Here is a 20,398-nt window from a genome sequence, read left to right as displayed (position 1 = left end):
ATTGCATTTGCTGTGTACTGTGAAGTTTACCTACAATTATTTGCAAATAGCCATTGAGTGCCTTTTTTGTGTTATATTACATCAAGTGTTGCAGAATTTATTATTCAAGAAGTCACAAAGATAAGTAAACCTTCTTAAATCATTTGTGTGACTTTGTAACTAATTTGTTGGAGTGTTGTAGCACCTTTGTTCTCCTACCCTGTTACCTGATCCTGGGGCACAGCTGCATAATGGTGGCAGGGAGAAATTGTCTTAGCAGTGTACTGCATCAGAAGCTGTTTCATGATCTTATGATCTCAGCCTCCACAGTAGTAGTGACAAGGCCTTTAAAAAACTGACAATGAGGGTTTACAAAAGCTCATATGTTACTCAACTGTGCAAGTGCAGGAGCCGCTGATAACTGCTCAGATGAACCTAAGGTAAACAGTTGTGACATCACACTCATTGGAAGCAGTTTGTAGTTACGAAGTACGGCATAGTCTTCATTCTAATGCCTTTGCCACATTTTGCTGTTAGCAGACACTTGTGTGTGCATTTCCTTTTGTTAGAGTATCAGTTCTTACCAGTCAAAATGACAAAAATTTAACTGGAAACTAAAACAATGGAAAATTAATGGAATTCTAAAAAAATCCCAGTTTTTTTTCCAGATTTCCCATTTGTCCCAGAATGTACACACCCTGTCACAACATTGTAAGGCTGCCTCATGAACAAGGTTGATAGCAGCTGGAGCTCACACACTAACAACTGGACCTGCAGCTCCCACTTGAGCCAGCATCGCACCCTCTAACAGAGGCCATATCCAGGACCACTCCACTGTGTCCCATCCCAAGGTCTACCAGCTATCTCAACTTGGATTGGAAGATGAAGGGCAGTGATGCAGGGCACATGTATGCCTCACCGTGATGACATATTCTACACCGAGGAAATCATATCAGACTGCCCTACCTACGCCAGCTCATTGCTGTCAGGCTTTGGGCAGAAATACCTCACTCCTCTGCTCTCTAGATGGCACTCAGGGTTGGTGGGGGTAGGGGTAGTGATGGAAGAGATTTGGTACTTCTCAGAGCTATTGATAATGCACCACCAGAGATATCCACGCAGCTGGAGATGATCACTCCCAGGAGCCACTGAGCCACTGTGCAAGGATTAGGCAAGGACACTATGTCACATGGGCATGGCCAAGCACCTCATATCACAAATAACAGAGGGCCGCTATGGCAGTAACAGTCACTTATAGTACTATGCCTGCACACTGCCTACCTACAAGACATACTGTACTGTTTCTATGATGCAAAACAAAGTTACACAGCTTGGACTTAGCTCATGGTCTCTACTTGGATTACGCTGCTCCACGACTCCTCAGTGTCATAAATTATTTGTATTTTATTCTACATTCATGTAATAAAATATGACTGTGGACCAATGTAGACATTGAACTCTTCTTATTTCCTGTGCTTGTACAAAAATCACTTTTTTTTTTGAAAATATAATGTAACTGGGTGGATAAAAAATCTACTCACCAAGTGGTGGCAGGAGAACACACATATAAAAAGTATTACAGTTTGCAAGCTTTCGGAGCCAGTGGTTCCTTTTTCTGGCAGAAGGGGTAGTATCAGGGATGAAGGAAAAGGAATGGTGAGATTTATGAAAAGGGGTGTAGTGCAGAGAAGTCACCCAGAAACCGAGGTCAGAGGAGACTTAGTGGACAGAATGTGAAGAAGAAGGAGCCACTGGCTCTGAAAGATTGCAAACTGTAATACCTTTTATACGTGTATTTTCCTACCGCCACTTGGTGAGTAGATTTCTTATCTGTCCAATTAATAGCAGACAGTTTCTGCAAGTCATAAGTCATTCACAACTGCTAAAAAGATTACAGGAATCACAACATAAAACAAACTGAATGGGTATTTTGATTCATAAAGATATGATTGAAAGTCACCAACTCAAATCAACACTCTTCTATCATGCAAAAAAATCTCAGGCAAAGTAAGGTGCTACCAAAATATGGAAGGAGGCGTTGCCTAAGAAGAAGCCTCAAGAGTGCGGCCTGCTTACTAAATCTTCTCTGTACAACACTATTTTGCCTGATTTGTGAACTGGTATTGACAGGTACAGAAACATGAATGGATAATATCTACAAGTGACACTGGGTGTGTGTGTCAAAAATAACAGCTTAAATTAGTTGGTGTAACATTTTTGCTTTTGATGTGAATAACCTCAGAGACATATACAGGCTCTTTGACAATTCAATGCAGAGGCTGGAAAACCTACAGTTGCGTTGTAAAAAGAACTGTGGATATCAGTGATTGTTATTGTTCTTATTTCTTTTGAAATATGGAAGCAACTAAGTGCAATTTAATTGCACAAGTACGTACAATTTCATATAGCATCTAGCATTGTGTTATTATTTAATTTTTTAATTGTAATTTGTCAGTCTGCAATATATGTCTCTGTGTTAATACATTTTCCCTTTTTTGTTACATTATCTTTTTGAAATAATAATGTTACTAACTTACTGTTTTCTGTCAGCCTTATTTTTTTCCCATATTCATCATATAGTTCTAGACCATTCAGTCCGACATAATACATGTCACCCCAAGTTGACAAAATTAAAAGCTGGAACACAAAACCTTCTGGCATCACAGGGGCTTCATATTCCTCATCACCTAAATCACTGTTGTCACTGTACCTAATTGACACTGGAGGAGGTAATAACCTCAATCCATTTTCCTCATGTTTTACTTTGTTCAGCTCTGAATCACTGCATGGTAACTGTGAAATGTTACTTAGAGTGCTATCACTTGCTGCACTGTTCAATGGATAATCAATGTTTAATGAATCCAAAGTAGCATTATTTTCATTTCTCCTATCACAGCTCATTGCTCCTTGATCCTGACATTCTGCATCAAACTCAAATGATGACGAAAGTGGAGAGTCATGTAGATCTTTTGTGTTGCTGTATTCTTCACGGTCTGCATCTACAGGCTCTGCAACAGGGCTGCCAGAGAGCTTCAGTTCCTGGACAAAGTTGAAGTGACAGTTTCCAGGAGCACGACGTATTGGAATAATTCCATCAACACCTGCTACCACAAGTTTTCCATCCAAATGCACAGAAATAATCTTCACCTGAAATTTTAGAATATTTCTGCAATCCTCAATGCAAGAACAGAGAAAAAGCACAAAAATCAGGCCATAAGTTTTTACGTAAAAAAATTTGTAACTATTATAAAGGTGCACTAAAAATTATATAAATATAATCACACAAATACAATATCAATTATCAAATCATAAAGAGGTGTTGAAAGTAGATGATCCACTACAACACAATTTAAAAAATAGCTGCAGTTAAATTCTTGAAAAATCCTGTACACTAAGCTCGTCAAATGTGCAAAATGCAGGACTGAGATATATGAGAGAGAGGAAATAGTGTCCAACAGATGAATACTGGGTGTGTGTATGCTTATTAGTGAATCAGATGTCAATATGTACATATCATTCTAGGCAGCTGTGATAAATTAAACAATGTGATCTATTTTTGCTGAGGAAAAAGTTGTTATATTCCACGGCTTCATTCCAAGACTACTGGTCCAAGGTCATTATATAGCACTCAGTTTCAAATTATCTGCCCACAGTCACTGCATAAATGTCTATACAAACTCTGGGTTTCAAAAGGAGTCACTCATCTCAGCAGTGTCCTTTACATTCAGGAATACTTTAGCTATATTAGTGTGTAGCATTTTCATACAGTTTGTTAATTCTCTCCATGATTTTTACACTTTTATCAGAATGATTTGTTGTAATAATTCACTAAAGAATGTTTAAGTACAAATTAATAAATCAACATATTTTATTATTTATTTATTTGCATAACCTTAAAGCAATTTTGATTTTTTTTATTTAATTTTTGTTGCTCCCAGATTTCTTTCATCCTTCAAAGGTGCCAGGCACCAAAGGCCTTGTGATATATACAAACATGTTTTGGTTTTGTTATTCTTTGATTATGCTTTTCATATTTTGTAGACAACATATTTTTAAACCTACCCTTTTTAGTATCTACGTTGACTTCATTCTTCGCAAATGGAAATATAAGTTAAACAAAGGAATTAAGATAACGAGTGAGGAATACCTGGATGTACTTTTGTTTGCTGACGACATCGTTATTATTCAAAAGAATGAAGATGACCTCAAAATATCAGTATACCAACTAAACGAATTTTTGCAAAAAGTACAACTTTAAAATTTCTAGCAACATAAAAAAATAATGGCATTCAGAGGAAAATATTCAGTCAGATCAAAAACTGTTTTCAATAAATCAGTTTTAGCCTGATGTTGAAAATAAAATACACAAATTCCAAGCTGTCTGTGGTACCATTAGCAGAACATTGGGCCATAAAGTACAAAAAGAAACCATCACAAAATTCTATAAAGTAATGGCAGTTCCAATGTTATTCTTCAGAAGTGAAAGCTAGGTTACTGGGTTACCACAGAAATAAAGAAATAAATAAAAATCAATACAGAAAACAAAATCAAACAGCAGAGATGAGGTTGCTAAGGTGAAGGGCTGCACAAGAAGATATATGATTAGAAACAAAGATATTATAACAGAATTAAATATTTCCAGCATAAGTGAAAAAATTCAAAAATATCATGAAGATTGGAACAGGTAAATCCTTGAAAGGAAGATGATGACGATGATATTTTGTATTTTCCATGCATGTAGTGGAGTTTGTGCATAGTTACTAGATAACTCTGATGTTTGTTCCCTGCATGTTATGTGATTTGAAATTGCAAGCTCAGAACAACAGAACAAGCTGTGTATTTCTTGCCATCTCCTACGGGTGTGATCAACAGGGTGTATATGCAGACAAGGAAAAAAATTGCCAGATTTTTCCCAGATTTCCCGGTTAAAAATACACTTTCTCCTGGGTGAAAATACACTTTTTCTGTTTTAAGTGACAGTATACTTTTCCTCAGACCTGTAAAACTTATTAATCCTTTGAATGGTTATGTTATGGTTTTATACACTGACATAGAATTTCACGGCACTTTAGAAAGCGAAACTTGGGGGAAAAAACACGTTTTGGAAAGATGTTTGATGTGCAGCAATATGAACACTGCATATTTTTGTATTACAAAAGTATAAATTCTAATCCCAACAAACACCACATCTTACTTTCTGAAGCATTGAAATCGAGATTGCAATGCGCTTTTGTACGCCAGTCATAGTTCATGTCACATGTTCTCGCCAGCCGATGACAGCGGTTATTCAGTCATAGGACACGTGATGTAGTCAGCCAATAGCAACATCACTGTTAAGTAGCGCAAACACACAAATAGGAAAAGTTAATGGTATAAATTAAATATATGGCATTGCTACAAGAAAAGAAAAGCTTTCACATATAGTAATAGTCTCGAAGACTAATAAGCTGCAAGAGAAGCTAAGCTTTCACATATAATGTTGTTCCTCTTTGTGCGTGTTACGCTTTATGATACATCACACAAATGTACCAGTAAAATTTTTAATGACCACGTAAATGTCCGATCTTCTGGGCTCAAAGTTCTTCTAAATGGTCATCCTCAAAGAGTTGATTTTTAAACGAGAGACAAACGCTCTGTGATTTAAGAAATTCATGGTGCATTCTTGCACATAGTTCATCTTGCATAAAAGGAAATTTACTTTGGAAGTAACACTTTTCAAATAACCATTCACAATTTTTTCCCGCAATTTGTTAGAAATAGGTTTGTTTTAGCAGTTGCCAGAGAGCGCCACATTAACAGGGATCACCACACCTGTGCAGCTACAATGAAGCAGGAAGCTCGTATGTTCGTACATGTAAAACAGTAAAAGTTCTTACATAATGTCGTAAAAGAAACATGACAATAGAGGATACTCCAAGAGTATTGGAATTTCGTGAACCATACTAAAATGCATAATTCGTCTTAAAGTACACATTCGTATGTCCAGATCCAGATGAAAATTTTCTTGGAGTACCAGTACTGTATTATCTCATGTTTGGTTCTTTATTCTGGCATAATACCATACGTTCTACAAGATGTAAAAGTGCACTTGAAATGCAGCGAACAGTTGAAACTAGCCAACAGTGTGGAATTAAACACTTCATTTCAAATAAATTGACTGCCTCAGTGGAAATAATTAATAAAAGGCAAATTTCTTTAGCAAACCGACAAAAATAACTTCATTGTTCTGTGAGGCGATTAATGCTTGACTGTCGGAAAGGAGGAAATAAAATGAAATCTGTAACTAATAGCACGTTTTAGCCTTCCGTAATTATGTGAATGTATTTAAATTCACCTGATAGCTCCTGGCCACCGAAATCCGCTTTGTTTTTATTTGACATGAGAACAATAAACAAAGAGGAAACTGCAAAATCACTGAATGTAAACATAGGCCACATGGAGACTACCCACCTCCCCACTACAACTCAGACTGCTCTGTGCTCAGCCATGGATCTACATTATTTCCTAACCGGTGCAATACTAGATAGTAGTGACCCTGCCCTCGAGTGTTTGAGATAGGGCGCCAAAAATTTTGAAAAATCGACTTTTCGTAAATCATTTTGTCTTGCACATCTTTCTGAAGAGTCTGATACATAAAAAAATATGTGATTATTTGTAACCGAGAGAAAAACAGCTCTTCAGACAATTTGTACTCTTTATTGCCTATTAGCTGATAACTTTCTGTTTGTGTGACATAAAATTAAATGTAGGACACACAAAACCAGTAAAGACAAGAGCCAAGCAAGACGGTACACATTTCTTCAATCCTTATGACCTAGCATTTATTCTCTCTAATCTTGCTACAGCTTTACATGGCACATTTTCCTTTCTGGGAGTCAAACATTTTGCTACATGAAAAAATGAAATGTCGTTAACTGGCCTTACTAGGTAGCGGTCTGGTCAAAAATTTTCTGTCAAAATTTCATTTTCTTGGATACACTGAGAAGATAATATGTAATCTTTCTTTACCTGTTATTCCTGTTAGTCATTTATTTTCACTCTGATAGTCTGGATCTATGGAATAAGCTAGTAATTGTAACAATGCTGATGATTTGCAAGCCCAGTCAACCACATAAACAGCGATTGGCATTCACCCGTTCGACTTATTCTGCTCAGCTCGTATAACCCCATCCCCTTCTGTCTGCAGGGAAGTTTATTTCTAGATGCGACTGGGATTCCCCTAGCAGAGATATCACACACACTACTCAAAAATCAACTTATGATTCATTCAGAAATCAACTTAGAATGTGTTAAAAATTTTCAACAACCAACAGGGATGCAATTCAAAATCAAACGAATAATCAATAGACCAATATGTACTTGGTGCAAGGCGCTTTGTGAAACAAGATTTTACAGCTAGCTGCCACACTCCTGTAGCCAAATGTGAGAGAAGGCACTACTCTACACAACTCAACTGATTCAACTGCACAAGCGCATGAGCTTGCAACTGCTCAAACAAATCTAATGTAAACAGTTGTGATGTCACACTTATCAGAGGCAATTTGTTGTTATGAAGCATTCCATTGTCTTCCTACAGCATTTGATACATTTTGCTGTTGGCAGACGCTTGTATGACCACTGTGTTTTGTTGTTGTATATGGGGCATTTCCTTTGCAACTTAAGTGGTTTTTTTTTCCCCTGCAGCAGTATTATTCTGCAGTGGTGAGATACAGTAATATCCTTAGAGTATTGGTTGCTACCAGTCAAAGTTACAAAAATTTAACTGAAAACTAAAACAATAAAAAATTCCCAGAATTCTAAAAACTTCCCAGAATTCTAAAAAATTTCCTGGTTTTTCCCGGTTTTCTCCCAGATAAAAAAAAAAAAAAAATAATGCCAATTGTTCGAGGGTGGTTTTGTGTAATCTGGTTCCATTGTATTAAGTACACATAGGTTCTAATACCCAAACAACAGTCTGCACACCTTGTCCCGAAAAGCAACCTAAGTAATGATGGATTTCCTCCATTCTTCTCGATACTTTCTCTAATGCACTGTTGAAGAAATGCCATGGACAAGATCTTATATGTCACTGGCAAGAAGGAGATTCCTCTATAATTGTCAAGCTAAGTTTTTTCCTTTCTTCTTATATGTAGTGGGTGTACTAACGCTGATGTGCATTCTCATGGTAAGCTGTTTTTTGTCCAAATTTCATTAATGATTTCTGTTGGACATAGAATAATATTGTCACTAGAGTGTTTTCACAGTTCGACAACTGTAGTCTTCTCCCTTTGCTTTATTATTTCTAAGTCATCTTTCTTTCTTTCTTTCTTCCTTTTTTTTCTTTTTTCTTTTCTTATAACTTCTCTCATTTCCTCTACTGTTGCTGGCTTTGAGTCGTGATTGTATCTGGATGACGTTATCAAAATGGAGTAATTCTTTTGGTGGATGAAAATTGTGTTGTTCACTGATGTAGCTTGCAAGAATTGTGCAGTTCTTAGTGTTATTGTATGTAGCCTTATGTGTTTTTGGATCCATAAACTGTTAGCTTGGTGGTGTTTACTTCTTTGAATTATTTTTGAATGTTTTATAAAAGTCCTTTGTGTTGTTTTGAATAAAATATGCCTCAACTGATGTTTTGATCTTTTATGTGTTGTACTCTGATCTTTTTGAGACCTTTTGAAGAACGTTTCCTTGCTTCTATAAAATTTTCCCTGTTCTTATTATTTTTATTTGTGTTCAAGATGTTCCAAGCTCATTATCATTACAATTAATTCATCACAATATCATCATTCCGCCAGGTGTGTTTCCATTTTTTTTTTTTTCTTTTTTAGAGGAACAGTTTCTCCTGCAGTCTGAATAATATCTTTTTGACACAGTTCCCAACTTTTATGTATTCTTTTTTACAAATGCATTTTGTAATCATTTTCTCAATATAAGTTCTGTATGTAAAATTTGTATTGGTTCTTTTCTTTAAATGTTGGTCTAACCTTGAATTTAATAATAGATAGGTAATGTCTATGAACCATGGACCTTGCCGTTGGTGGGGAGGCTTGCGTGCCTCAACGATACAGGTAGCCGTACCATAGGTGCAACCACAACGGAGGGGTATCTGTTGAGAGGCCAGACAAACGTGTGGTTCCTGAAGAGGGGCAGCAGCCTTTTCAGTAGTTGCAGGGGCAACAGTCTGGATGATTGACTGATCTGGCCTTGTAACACTAACCAAAATGGCCTTGCTGTTCTGGTACTGCACACGGCTGAAAGCAAGGGGAAACTACAGCCGTAATTTTTCCCGAGGGCATGCAGCTTTACTGTATGATTAAATGATGATGGCGTCCTCTTGGGTAAAATATTCCGGAGGTAAAATTGTCCCCCATTCGGATCTCCGGGCAGGGACTACTCAAGAGGGCATTGTTATCAGGAGAAAGAAAACTGATGTTATACGGATCGGAGCGTGGAACGTCAGATCCCTTAATCGGGCAGGTAGGTTAGAAAATTTTAAAAGGGAAATGGATAGGTTAAAGTTAGATATAGTGAGAATTAGTGAAGTTCGGTGGCAGGAGGAACAAGACTTCTGGTCAGGTGAATACAGGCTTATAAATACAAAATCAAATAGGGGTAATGCAGGAGTAGGTTTAAAAATGAATAAAAAAATAGGTGTACAGGTAAGCTACTACAAACAGCATAGTGAACGCATTATTGTGACCAAGATAGACATGAAGCCCACGCCTACTACAGTAGTACAAGTTTATATGCCAACTAGCTCTGCAGATGACGAAGAAATTGATGAAATGGGTGATGAAATAAAAGAAATTATTCAGGTAGTGAAGGTAGACAAAAATTTAATAGTCATGGGTGACTGGAATTCGTCAGTAGGAAAAGGGAGAGAAGGAAACATAGTAGGTGAATATGGATTGGGGATGAGAAATGAAAGAGGAAGCCGCCTGGTAGAATTTTGCGCAGAGCATAAATTAATCATAGCTAATACTTGGTTTAAGAATCATCAAAGAAGGTTGTATACATGAAAGAACCCTGGAGATACTAAAAGGTATCAGATAGATTATATAATGGTAAGACAGAGATTTAGGAACCAGGTTTTAAATTGTAAGACATTTCCAGGGGCAGATGTGGACTCTGTCCACAATCTATTGGTTATGAACTGTAGATTAAAACTGAAGAAACTGCAAAAATGTGGGAGTTTAAGGAGATGGGACCTGGATAAACTGAAAGAACCAGAAGAGGTTGTACAGAGTTTCAGGGAGAGCATAAGGGAACAATTGACAGAAATGAGGGAAAGAAATACAGTAGAAGAACAATGGGTAGCTTTGAGGGATGAAGTAGTGAAGGCAGCAGAGGATCAAATAGGTAAAAAGACGAGGGCTAGTAGAAACCCTTGGGTAACAGAAGAAATATTGAATCTAATTGATGAAAGGAGAAAATATAAAAATGCAGTAAATGAAGCAGGCAAAAAGGAATACAAACGTCTCAAAAATGATATCGACAGGAAGTGCAAAATGGCTAAGCACCGATGGCTAGAGGACAAATATAAGGATGCAGAGGCTTATCTCGCTAGGGGTAAGATAGATACTGCCTACAGGAAAATTAAAGAGACCTTTGGAGAAAGGAGAACCACTTGCATGAATATCAAGAGCTCAGATGACAACCCAGTTCTAAGCAAAGAAGGGAAAGCAGAAAGGTGGAAGGAGTATATAGAGGGTCTATACAAGAGTGATGTACTTGAGGACAATATTATGGAAATGGAAGAGGATGTAGATGAAGATGAAATGGGAGATACGATATTGCGTGAAGAGTTTGACCGAGCACTGAAAAACCTGAGTCGAAACAAGGCCCCTGGAGTAGACAACATTCCATTAGAACTACTGACAACCTTGGGAGAGCCAGTCCTGACAAAGAAAGCAGGTGTTGACAGATTTGAAAATTACCGAACTATCAGTTTAATAAGTCACAGCTGCAAAATACTAACGCGAATTCTTTACAGACGAATGGAAAAACTGATAGAAGCCAACCTCGGGGAAGATCAGTATGGATTCCGTAGAAATGTTGGAACACGTGAGGCAATACTGACCCTACGAGTTATCTTAGAAGAAAGATTAAGGAAAGGCAAACATACGTTTCTAGCATTTGTAGACTTAAAGAAAGCTTTTGACAATGTTGATTGGAATACTCTCCTTCAAATTCTGAAGGTGGCAGGGATAAAATACAGAGAGCGAAAGGCTATTTACAATTTGTACAGAAAGCTGATGGCAGTTATAAGAGTCGAGGGGTATGAAAGGGAAGCAGTGGTTGGGAAGGGAGTGAGACAGGGTTGTAGCCTCTCCCCGATGTTATTCAATCTGTGTATTGAGAAAGCAATAAAGGAAACAAAAGAAAAATTCGGAGTAGGTATTAAAATCTATGGAGAAGAAATAAAAACTTTGAGGTTCACCGATGACATTGTAATTCTGTCAGAGACAGCAAAGGACTTGGAAGAGCAGTTGAACGGAATGAACAGTGTCTTGAAAGGAGGGTATAAGATGAATATCAACAAAAGCAAAACGAGGATAATGGAATGTAGTCGAATTAAGTCGGGTGATCCTGAGGGAATTAGATTAGGAAATGACACACTTAAAGTAGTAAAGGAGTTTTGCTATTTGGGGAGCAAAATAACTGATGGTGGTCAAAGTAGAGAGGATATAAAATGTAGACTGGCAATGGCAAGGAAAGCGTTTCTTAAGAAGAGCAATTTGTTAACATCGAGTATTGATTTAAGTGTCAGGAAGTCGTTTCTGAAAGTATTTGTATGGAGTATAGCCATGTATGGAAGTGAAACGTGGACGATAAATAGCTTAGACAAGAAGAGAATAGAAGCTTTCGAAATGTGGTGCTACAGAAGAATGCTGAAGATTAGATGGGTTGATCACATAACTAATGAGGAGGTATTGAATAGAATTGGGGAGAAGAGGAGCTTGTGGCACAACTTGACTAGAAGAAGGGATCGGTTGGTAGGACATGTTCTGAGACATCAAGGGATCACCAATTTAGTATTGGAGGGCAGCGTGGAGGGTAAAAATCGCAGAGGGAGACCAAGAGATGAATACACTAAACAGATTCAGAAGGATGTAGGTTGTGGTAGGTACTGGGAGATGAAGAAGCTTGCACAGGATAGAGTAGCATGGAGAGCTGCATCAAACCAGTCTCAGGACTGAAGACCACAACCACAACAACAACAACAACAACAACAGGTAACGTCTGAATCTAAACTGGCACTCTTATCAACTTTCACATTGAGTACCTCCACTGCAGAGTATCTACTTACAGCAACATGATCAATTTGTTTTTCATTGCAAATTGGGTTCTTTTCTAGGAAGTTTTTTGAAGAATGTAAATTTTATTAATAGATTATGCTGATAGTACAGGCTTAAGAGTCTTTCTTTATTTGCACTGGCTCTTCTACGTCCATGAAATTTTCCTACTACCGAATCTGTGCTGACACTCTTTGCCAACTTGTACAGTAAAGTCACCAAGCAGTAATACTGTGTTTTTTTGATGGAATGTGATTTAGGGCATTTGACACAGTTTGTTCAACAATTTCTATTTGATCTTTCTGTGTTCTGTTTTTCCCAGTTGTAGGCACGTGTGTATTCAAAACAGTGTAAACTTTGTTTGATGATTTACATGTTACTATGGAAAGTCTTTCATTAATTAATTTAAATTGTATAATTGAGTTTAATACGTTGTTGTTGTTTATGATGCAACCTGATCCCAACTGAAATACATTCTTCATAACTCTTTTTTTTATGATTTCCCTTAAATACCTGAATCCTTCTGAACTTAAGGGATGTTCATCAGTAAATCTTGTTTCCTGCAATGCTGTAATCATTACATTTTTCTCCTTTAGAAGGTTTATTATAGTTTTAAGTTTTCCTGTGCATAACAGCAAATTTACATTAAAAATGGCTTGGTAATTTATGTTTCCGTGCTTGATTTTGTGAGTTTGTTGTTTAAGGCAGGTTTCAGAAAGTTCCAACTCATTCTCTGCACAGTGATGTAGATCTGCAGAATCTGAATGCCTACTTTTCATTAATCTCTTACAAAGCACATATCCATTGCCGACTGCTTGTTGAGTTATGGGAACAATTCCTATAAAGATACTACTCAGTGTCATTAGCTCCAAGGAATATGTTTCCAGCCGCACCTCTGGTTTACAGTTCGTAAAAAATATAACATCATTAATGTACCCAACATAGCCACAGGTTGTGTACTATTTAATTATTGCTGAACAATTTTCATCAGCAGATGGGAGTAGGACCATACACGTAATGCTTTAGTTGCAACACATTACAAGTTAAAAGCATTGCTTAGCTCCACTCCATGCTATTGATGGTGCTGCTCACAGACTTTGATTTGTAATGTGTTGCCACGAGAGCAATGAATATATGGATCCGACAAGTGAAACTTGTCGCATTTTCTATGATAACAGCACAAGCTAAAAGACCGGGTGTTAAAGTCTAATCACTTGGTGTTATGGTTTTTGAAGTGACCTCTTGAAGTTACTGTTTTTGAAGTCATTATCGCAAAACATCAATAACGTTTGGCATGTGGTGCACCGTTATGAGTGCGAATACTGACAAAATGGCAGTAGAAACTACCTTTTTTGAGATTAGGTACAGAGAACATGTTGTTAAGTAAGATTATATCCATATATTTGAAAATTTGTTGACAATTATGATCCAGTATTGGCAGTGTAGCTTTTAGTTTAATTAACTATCCTATTTATGGTAGCTCGTCGAAGACAAAAATTGGCACACTATGCTGAACATACACATAGGCTGCTTACAAAAACTGGAGTTAAATGTGAACTGGGTTGAAGTGCATGGTGGACCAATTCCCATCTGTTCTTTCTATAATATAAGTATCAACCCCTGAGGTGACACTTACTTAGGCTGAGTTGTACAACTGCCCCAAAATATTATTTTATATGACTTGAACAAGTGTAAATATGCAAAGTAAACTTTCAGACATTTTGAGTAGCAAAATTTATCGATTGCACACAGAGCAAAAGTTGCTGAACTGAAACTTATAAGAAGGGTGTGGTCAACCACCTGTCCTATCTTGATAAAAACATACTTACATATTCTATGTGCATATACTGAACTTATATATTTTCATTGTTTTATGATTACAAATCCTACATCACTGAGAGGTGATCACTGGATGAATAAATAAATAAAAGGTTTCAAGATCTCATCAGTAATGTGCACACAGCAATAGTGAATATTCTGTTTTACAGACATACTGCATTTCTATTATCTCTTGCTGTTATTTTTCAAGATACTTCCTATTCTGTTAAGAACCAAAACAACTTATTTTTTTCTAAAATATGCAATAGTCCATTTACAGAAAATCAATTGATGATTTAATAAAACTTCAACTACTGTTTCTTCTGTTGGTAAATTTGTTGTGAACTAACCAATGATACTACCATTTTCAGCAAAAATAATTATTTCTCTTTTATCGATATATGATGTAGAAGTATCTATATATATAAAACAAAGTAGGGTTTGTTACAACACTTATAACTCGAGATCTGCTGGACCAATTTTCATGGTTTTTGATTTGTTGGATTTGTCTCCGCCCCGAATAGCAGAATACATCTTAAAAATAATGAAAAATTGATGAATAAAAATTTTCATGGTTTTTGATTTGTTGGATTTGTCTCCGCCCCGAATAGCAGAATACATCTTAAAAATAATGAAAAATTGACGAATACTTGAAAAATGCGTTATTTTCCCTAAAAGTTCTTTAGTTTCAGAGCTGTCAAATTTTTTTGTCAAAATCTGTAAGTAATGATTGACATTTATGCATGCGTTCATAAACTATTTAAAATGGATGAATAAACTATTATGTGTATTTTTTTTTAAAAAAGATTGAAAAATATTACGCGTGCGTTCAGAAATGTGTAATGAATACTTAATCATTTCAATAAATGCTCATTTGTTTATTACATGTCAAACATTTGTTGTCCAATCCTGTCAAATACTGTAACAACTATTTATGTGTGCATTCAGAAATTTATTTTGTGTAAAATGTCTCGAAAGTTCAGGTAGGTACTGTTATATTTGTTTGTTTTAGACATTAATTTGTGTAAATTATTTATTAAATTAATTAAAGATTTATTCTACAGGTTAACGAAAGTGTAAATGTCTTTTCATAGGTTGTCTATGATTTTTCTTGATAAGCTATTGTCTATGTCTCGATTGTTTTATGTGGTTTTGTGCGAGTGCATATTCAGTATTACTATTAATAAAAATGCCGCGTCCTAGAAGATCTAATCTTTCCCAGTGGAGCCGTAATGCAATTAGGCAACGGAATATCGCGAGTCAATTATCTGACGAAGAACGAGAAATTGCCCGAGAAGAGCGCCGCGTTAGGATGGAGCAAAGAAGGGCCTTAATTCGTGCTTCTCAAACACAAGAGCAAAGAGAGCCAGCTCGTGAAACGGCTAGATTAGAAACGTGAAATCGTCGAGCTTATCGTACAGATGAACAGAGAAATAATCTTCGAAGTGCAAAAAGAAATGGTTCAAGTATTGATTTGAATCGAGCAGCGTTTCGATATGATTGCACCATCGACTACAGCTTGCATCGTTTAGTTTGCATTGGTCCAATGGACGTTGTTTGCCAGCATTGTGGCGCATCGACGTTTGCTGGTGAAATGCCTGGTTTGTGCTGCCATAGTGGTAAAGTGACATTGCCATTAGTGGTCCCGCCACCAAAGCCATTGCGTTCCCCGCTTTATGGCGAAACACTAGAATCACGACATTTTCTAGCGAACACTCAAAAATACAATGTCTGTTTCCAAATGACTTCATTTGGGGCGGAAATTATCGAAGAACACGGATATAATCCGACATTTAAGGTAATTTACGTTAAAAACTTTATTTTCTGACTATCGGTAATGGCCGTGTTCCTGTTGACGAATCGAGCGGTTTGATTTCATTTCCTCCAAATTTTTGCAATTTCGTCTCATCAAAAGACGAGCTTATCAACAAAGTATTTCCGGATATCATTGCTAACCACAAAAATACTAAATGGTTAAGTGAGCGAGCAATTTTGGCAGCTAAAAAAAAAAGATGTAGATGACCTCAATTTTATAATTCAAAATCAAATCGTAGGTACTCTGTATTCATTCAAATCTATCGACTGTGTAACAAACGAAGAAGAAGCCACTAATTATCCAACTGAATTTTTGAACTCCTTAGATGTGCCTGGTTTACCACCGCACAATTTACAACTGAAGGCTGACTCGGTAGTCATCATGCTTAGAAATTTAAACCAACCAAAACTGTGCAATGGAACGCGTTTGGTGATAAGAAAACTGATGAGCAATGTGATTCACGCGTCGATACTTAAAGGAAAATTTAAAGATGAGGAAGTTCTTATTCCAAGGATTCCGATCATCCCAACAGATATGCCCTTTGAGTTTAAACGAATTCAATTCCCGATTCATCTTGCCTTCGCCATGACGATCAACAAATCACAGGGCCAATCCTTGACTATTTGTGGCCTCAATCTAGAAAATGCGTGTTTTTCTCATGGTCAATTGTACGTGGCATGCTCACGTGTCGGCAAACCATCCGCATTATTTGTTCTTGCGCCTGACCAAAAAACAAAGAATGTCGTTTAACACAAGGTGCTTGAATGAAAATCCGATTAATGAATTAATCAGAGTGTATCCCAACCTGCACAACGTAGTTTTCAATGATTTTTTTCTGACATGTGTTTGAAATACTTAATTATTATTATTTTTTTAAATTTTTATTCTCATTCTGTATGTATTCATCATCATTCATCAAAATAAAATACTTTTATATTTCTATCTATATTAATATTATTTTGTATCATTGTATTACATTCATCAAAGCCTAAATTAGTTCAGCTAAAAGGTAACACGACATTCATTGACTGTTAGGCGGTACGAAGTTCGCCGGGTCAGCTAGTTTCACATAAATAATAGTAGTAGTGCATCTAATATTGAAACCTGTAATACATTAAATATCTTCAAAATAGTACTGTGATTTGCGCAGACTTCAGAGACCATTTCACTTGGTCATATTCTTCTATTTAAATATTTTACTGAGCAGTTTGTGACTTGACACAAGATATTCTCAGTAAAAAGGCTATTCTGCAATCTGAACAGAGACTTAAACCAGAAACCCCCCCCCCCCCCCCCCACACACACACACACAGAGATGCTCAATCATTCCAGACCACATTATACATTCCAAAATGTTAGTGAAAGTTGTTAAATGTGAAATGGATAAGTGTTTATTAATTATTAGTGTATGTCTTAATTCACTGCTTATAGAAGGGTTTCATACTATACTTTATATGAGTTTTTAATCAAGAGATTTAATTATTAATGAAAAGTCATTCCATGATTTAATTATTCTCATAGTTTACCAAGAAGTAGTTGGATTAGCACGAAACTCACTGGACATTTATCACACTGCTTGAGACACATACAATAATGATTCTTGTTTTGAGCTAACTGAAAGTAATCAGGAAGAAGCTATTAAAGGCACAGATAAAATTATCTTTAAAGTAAATTTAATACGTTGCACACTCCTGCATATGAATTATATTTCAGTGATATGAATATCTCTTACTACCACCTATTAGAACTAGGACACTGGAATATTCAAATGTGGTCCTTTGACACCAGTAACAGAAGGAATGTTATAATGTATGTGCAAACTTATAGAACCCAAAATAATTATTGTGTGCATATATCGTTCCCCATCTGGGAACTTTATGATGTTTTTAGACAGTATTGAAAGACTTTTTAGTGAATTAAGACATTTTACAGAGAGCATTATTTTACTTGGTGATTTCAATGTCAACTTTAAAATGAACTGTCAAAAAGTATCAAAACTAAACAATTTGTTATATTCACAAAATTTAGCACCATCTGTCTATGAATGCACTAGATATGGAAAACACTCTGAAACAATAATAGATCAAATATTTTTTTGACTTGCAAAAGCTAGATCATGTTGTTGAAGTAACTGACAAAGGGTTCTCGGACCACAAAGCAATAAAACTCTATATAAATAAAGTACTGGGCACAAATTCTAGAATGCATGAGAAATATATCTACAGAAGATGTATCAATGAGGACAATATTAGGGTTTTTAATTATTCATTAAATAACTCAGACTGGGATTTAGACAAATGCGACACTGTGGATATGAAATATGAGTCATTTTCAACTTGTTATGAACAAAACTATGAAATTGCATTCCCTCTTAAAAAAATTAAAATAAAAAGCAAGCCTAATACTTGGGTAACACAGGGGATACGGAAATCTGGAGAGCAACTTAGAAAGCTAAGTAAATCAGCCAGGTTAAATCCAGCTCTGAAACAGTATGTCACCTGTTACAGAAAATTGTACAGGAAAGTCATTAATGCAGCAAAAAAGTTGCATAATGACTCGTACATCAGTAGAAGCAAGGGTAACAAGACAACGAAATCAGTTTGGAATGTGATAAATATAACTGTAAGCAGAAGTAAAGTAAGAGACAGCAGCTTTGTTATTAAAAGTGAGGTCAAAACTATAAGTGATCCTTTACGTATTGCCAGTATATTCAACCTTCAATTTTGCAAGTACTTTAAAAGCCTCATAAAAACCCAAAGACAAACAAAGATTAAACATAACATCTCCACAAATCCTAAAACTATGTTCTTATACCCTGTAAGTGTACAAGAAGTACAGAATGCAATCAACAAACTAAAAAATAAATTGTCTTGTGGCACTGATGGCATTCCAGACAAAGTACTTAAACACAGCACAAATATTGCTCGTCCCCTTGTAGACATAATTAACGCCTCTTTCAGCACTGGCATTTTCCCTAAAGAACTAAAGCTGTCAATAATAAAACCATTATATAAAAATGGTGATCCTCATTATGTAAAAAACTTCAGACCCATATCCTTGATATCCTGCTTGTCAAAAGTTATTGAAAGAGTAACGCATGAAAGACTCTCCGCTTTCCTGAACACAAGTAGAATATTAGTCAGTGAGCAAAATGGCTTCAGAAAAAATAGGTCAACTGAAGCAGCTGTATATAATTTCCTAAAACTTCTCCTGATCTCTACAGATCATAACGGAGTAAACTGTGGGGTGTTTTTAGATTTATCAAAGGCATTTGATGTGATTGATCATTAATTATTGCTTGAGAAACTATATTGCTATGGTGTACGTGGTACTGTTCACAGCTGGTTTAAATCATACCTGTCAGACAGATACCAGAAAGTAGAAATAGTTCACAAAGGAACCTCTTACTTTTCAGAATATAAGAAAGTTAGTAATGGAGTGCCACATGGTTCTGTGCTGCGACCCCTCTTGTTCTTGATTTTCATAAATGACCTACCAAACTGTTTAACACTAGCTAATGCTGTATTGTGTGCGGACGATACAAGTCTTTTTACTAAAGCTAAAAATGAGACTGACTTGCAACACAAAGTAGAAATAGCAAAAGAAGAGGCAGGAAAATGGTTTAGAGATACTTGTTTATTTGTAAATGAGAAAAAAACAGTATGGATGAATTTCAGTCACGTATTGAATACAGTAAAGCCCAATATAGTTTTGAAACTTGGTGAACAGAAGATCTTACAAACTTTAAACACAAAATTTTTAGGTATCTGGCTAGACGAGCATCTAAAGTGGGATAAACATATTGAAATGCTCAATAAAAAGCTAAGTAAATGCTGCTACATACTCAGAATGCTGAAAAACTGCTGCAGTGAAAAAACAGTAATATGTGGTTATTATGCTCTTATGCATAGTCTATTGCAGCATGGTATCTTATTTTGGGGTAATTCAAGTCTGGCAAACCAGTCATTCATTATTCAAAAACGAGCATTAAGAATAATGAAAGGGACTGCACCGAGGGAGCCCTGAAGGGAAATTTTCAAAGAATTTCAAATAATGTCGCTTCCATCTTTATATATCTAAGAAAGTATCTGCTTTTTCAAATCTCACCCCCCATTTTTCTTCTTTAAATAGTGAGTGCCATGACTACCCAACAAGACACAGGAATGATTTCCACAGAGAAACACCTTTTTAGTGCTCTTCCCTTAAGCATCAAAAAGATAGAAAAGTTTTACATCTTTAAAAATGAGAGTAAAAATGTTATTAAGAGAATGTTTTTACAGTGTTACAGAGTACATGAATTTTCAGAACATAGTGACAAAGTGGTCAATGATAATGATAATTCATATTTGAACAAATGTATGAAAATAGTCTGCCTGTACACACTATAATTAATTAATTATTGTTTGTTCTGTTATTCTCTACTATAGTGGTCAATGATAATGATAAGTCATATATGAAAAACAAATGTATGAAAATAGTATGTACTATAAATAATTAATTATTGTTT

The 20,398-nt window shown here is 36.0% G+C and overlaps 1 protein-coding gene across 1 annotated transcript in view; it reads right to left on the bottom strand.

Annotated features, from left to right (window-relative positions):
* LOC126094461 (katanin-interacting protein-like) overlaps nucleotides 1-20,398 on the bottom strand; it is a 338,835-nt gene that overhangs the window by 71,752 nt on the left and 246,685 nt on the right. Inside the window, exon 11 of the mRNA XM_049908844.1 lies at nucleotides 2,517-3,126. Coding sequence (XP_049764801.1) covers nucleotides 2,517-3,126 — 610 coding nt within the window. The remainder of the gene's footprint in view (nucleotides 1-2,516; nucleotides 3,127-20,398) is intronic.

Source organism: Schistocerca cancellata, chromosome 8 (assembly GCF_023864275.1).
Source record: "Schistocerca cancellata isolate TAMUIC-IGC-003103 chromosome 8, iqSchCanc2.1, whole genome shotgun sequence".
Classification (NCBI taxonomy): domain Eukaryota; kingdom Metazoa; phylum Arthropoda; class Insecta; order Orthoptera; family Acrididae; genus Schistocerca; species Schistocerca cancellata.
The sequence above is the reverse complement of the archived record's forward strand: the minus strand, read 5'-3'. Positions and strand labels throughout refer to the sequence as shown.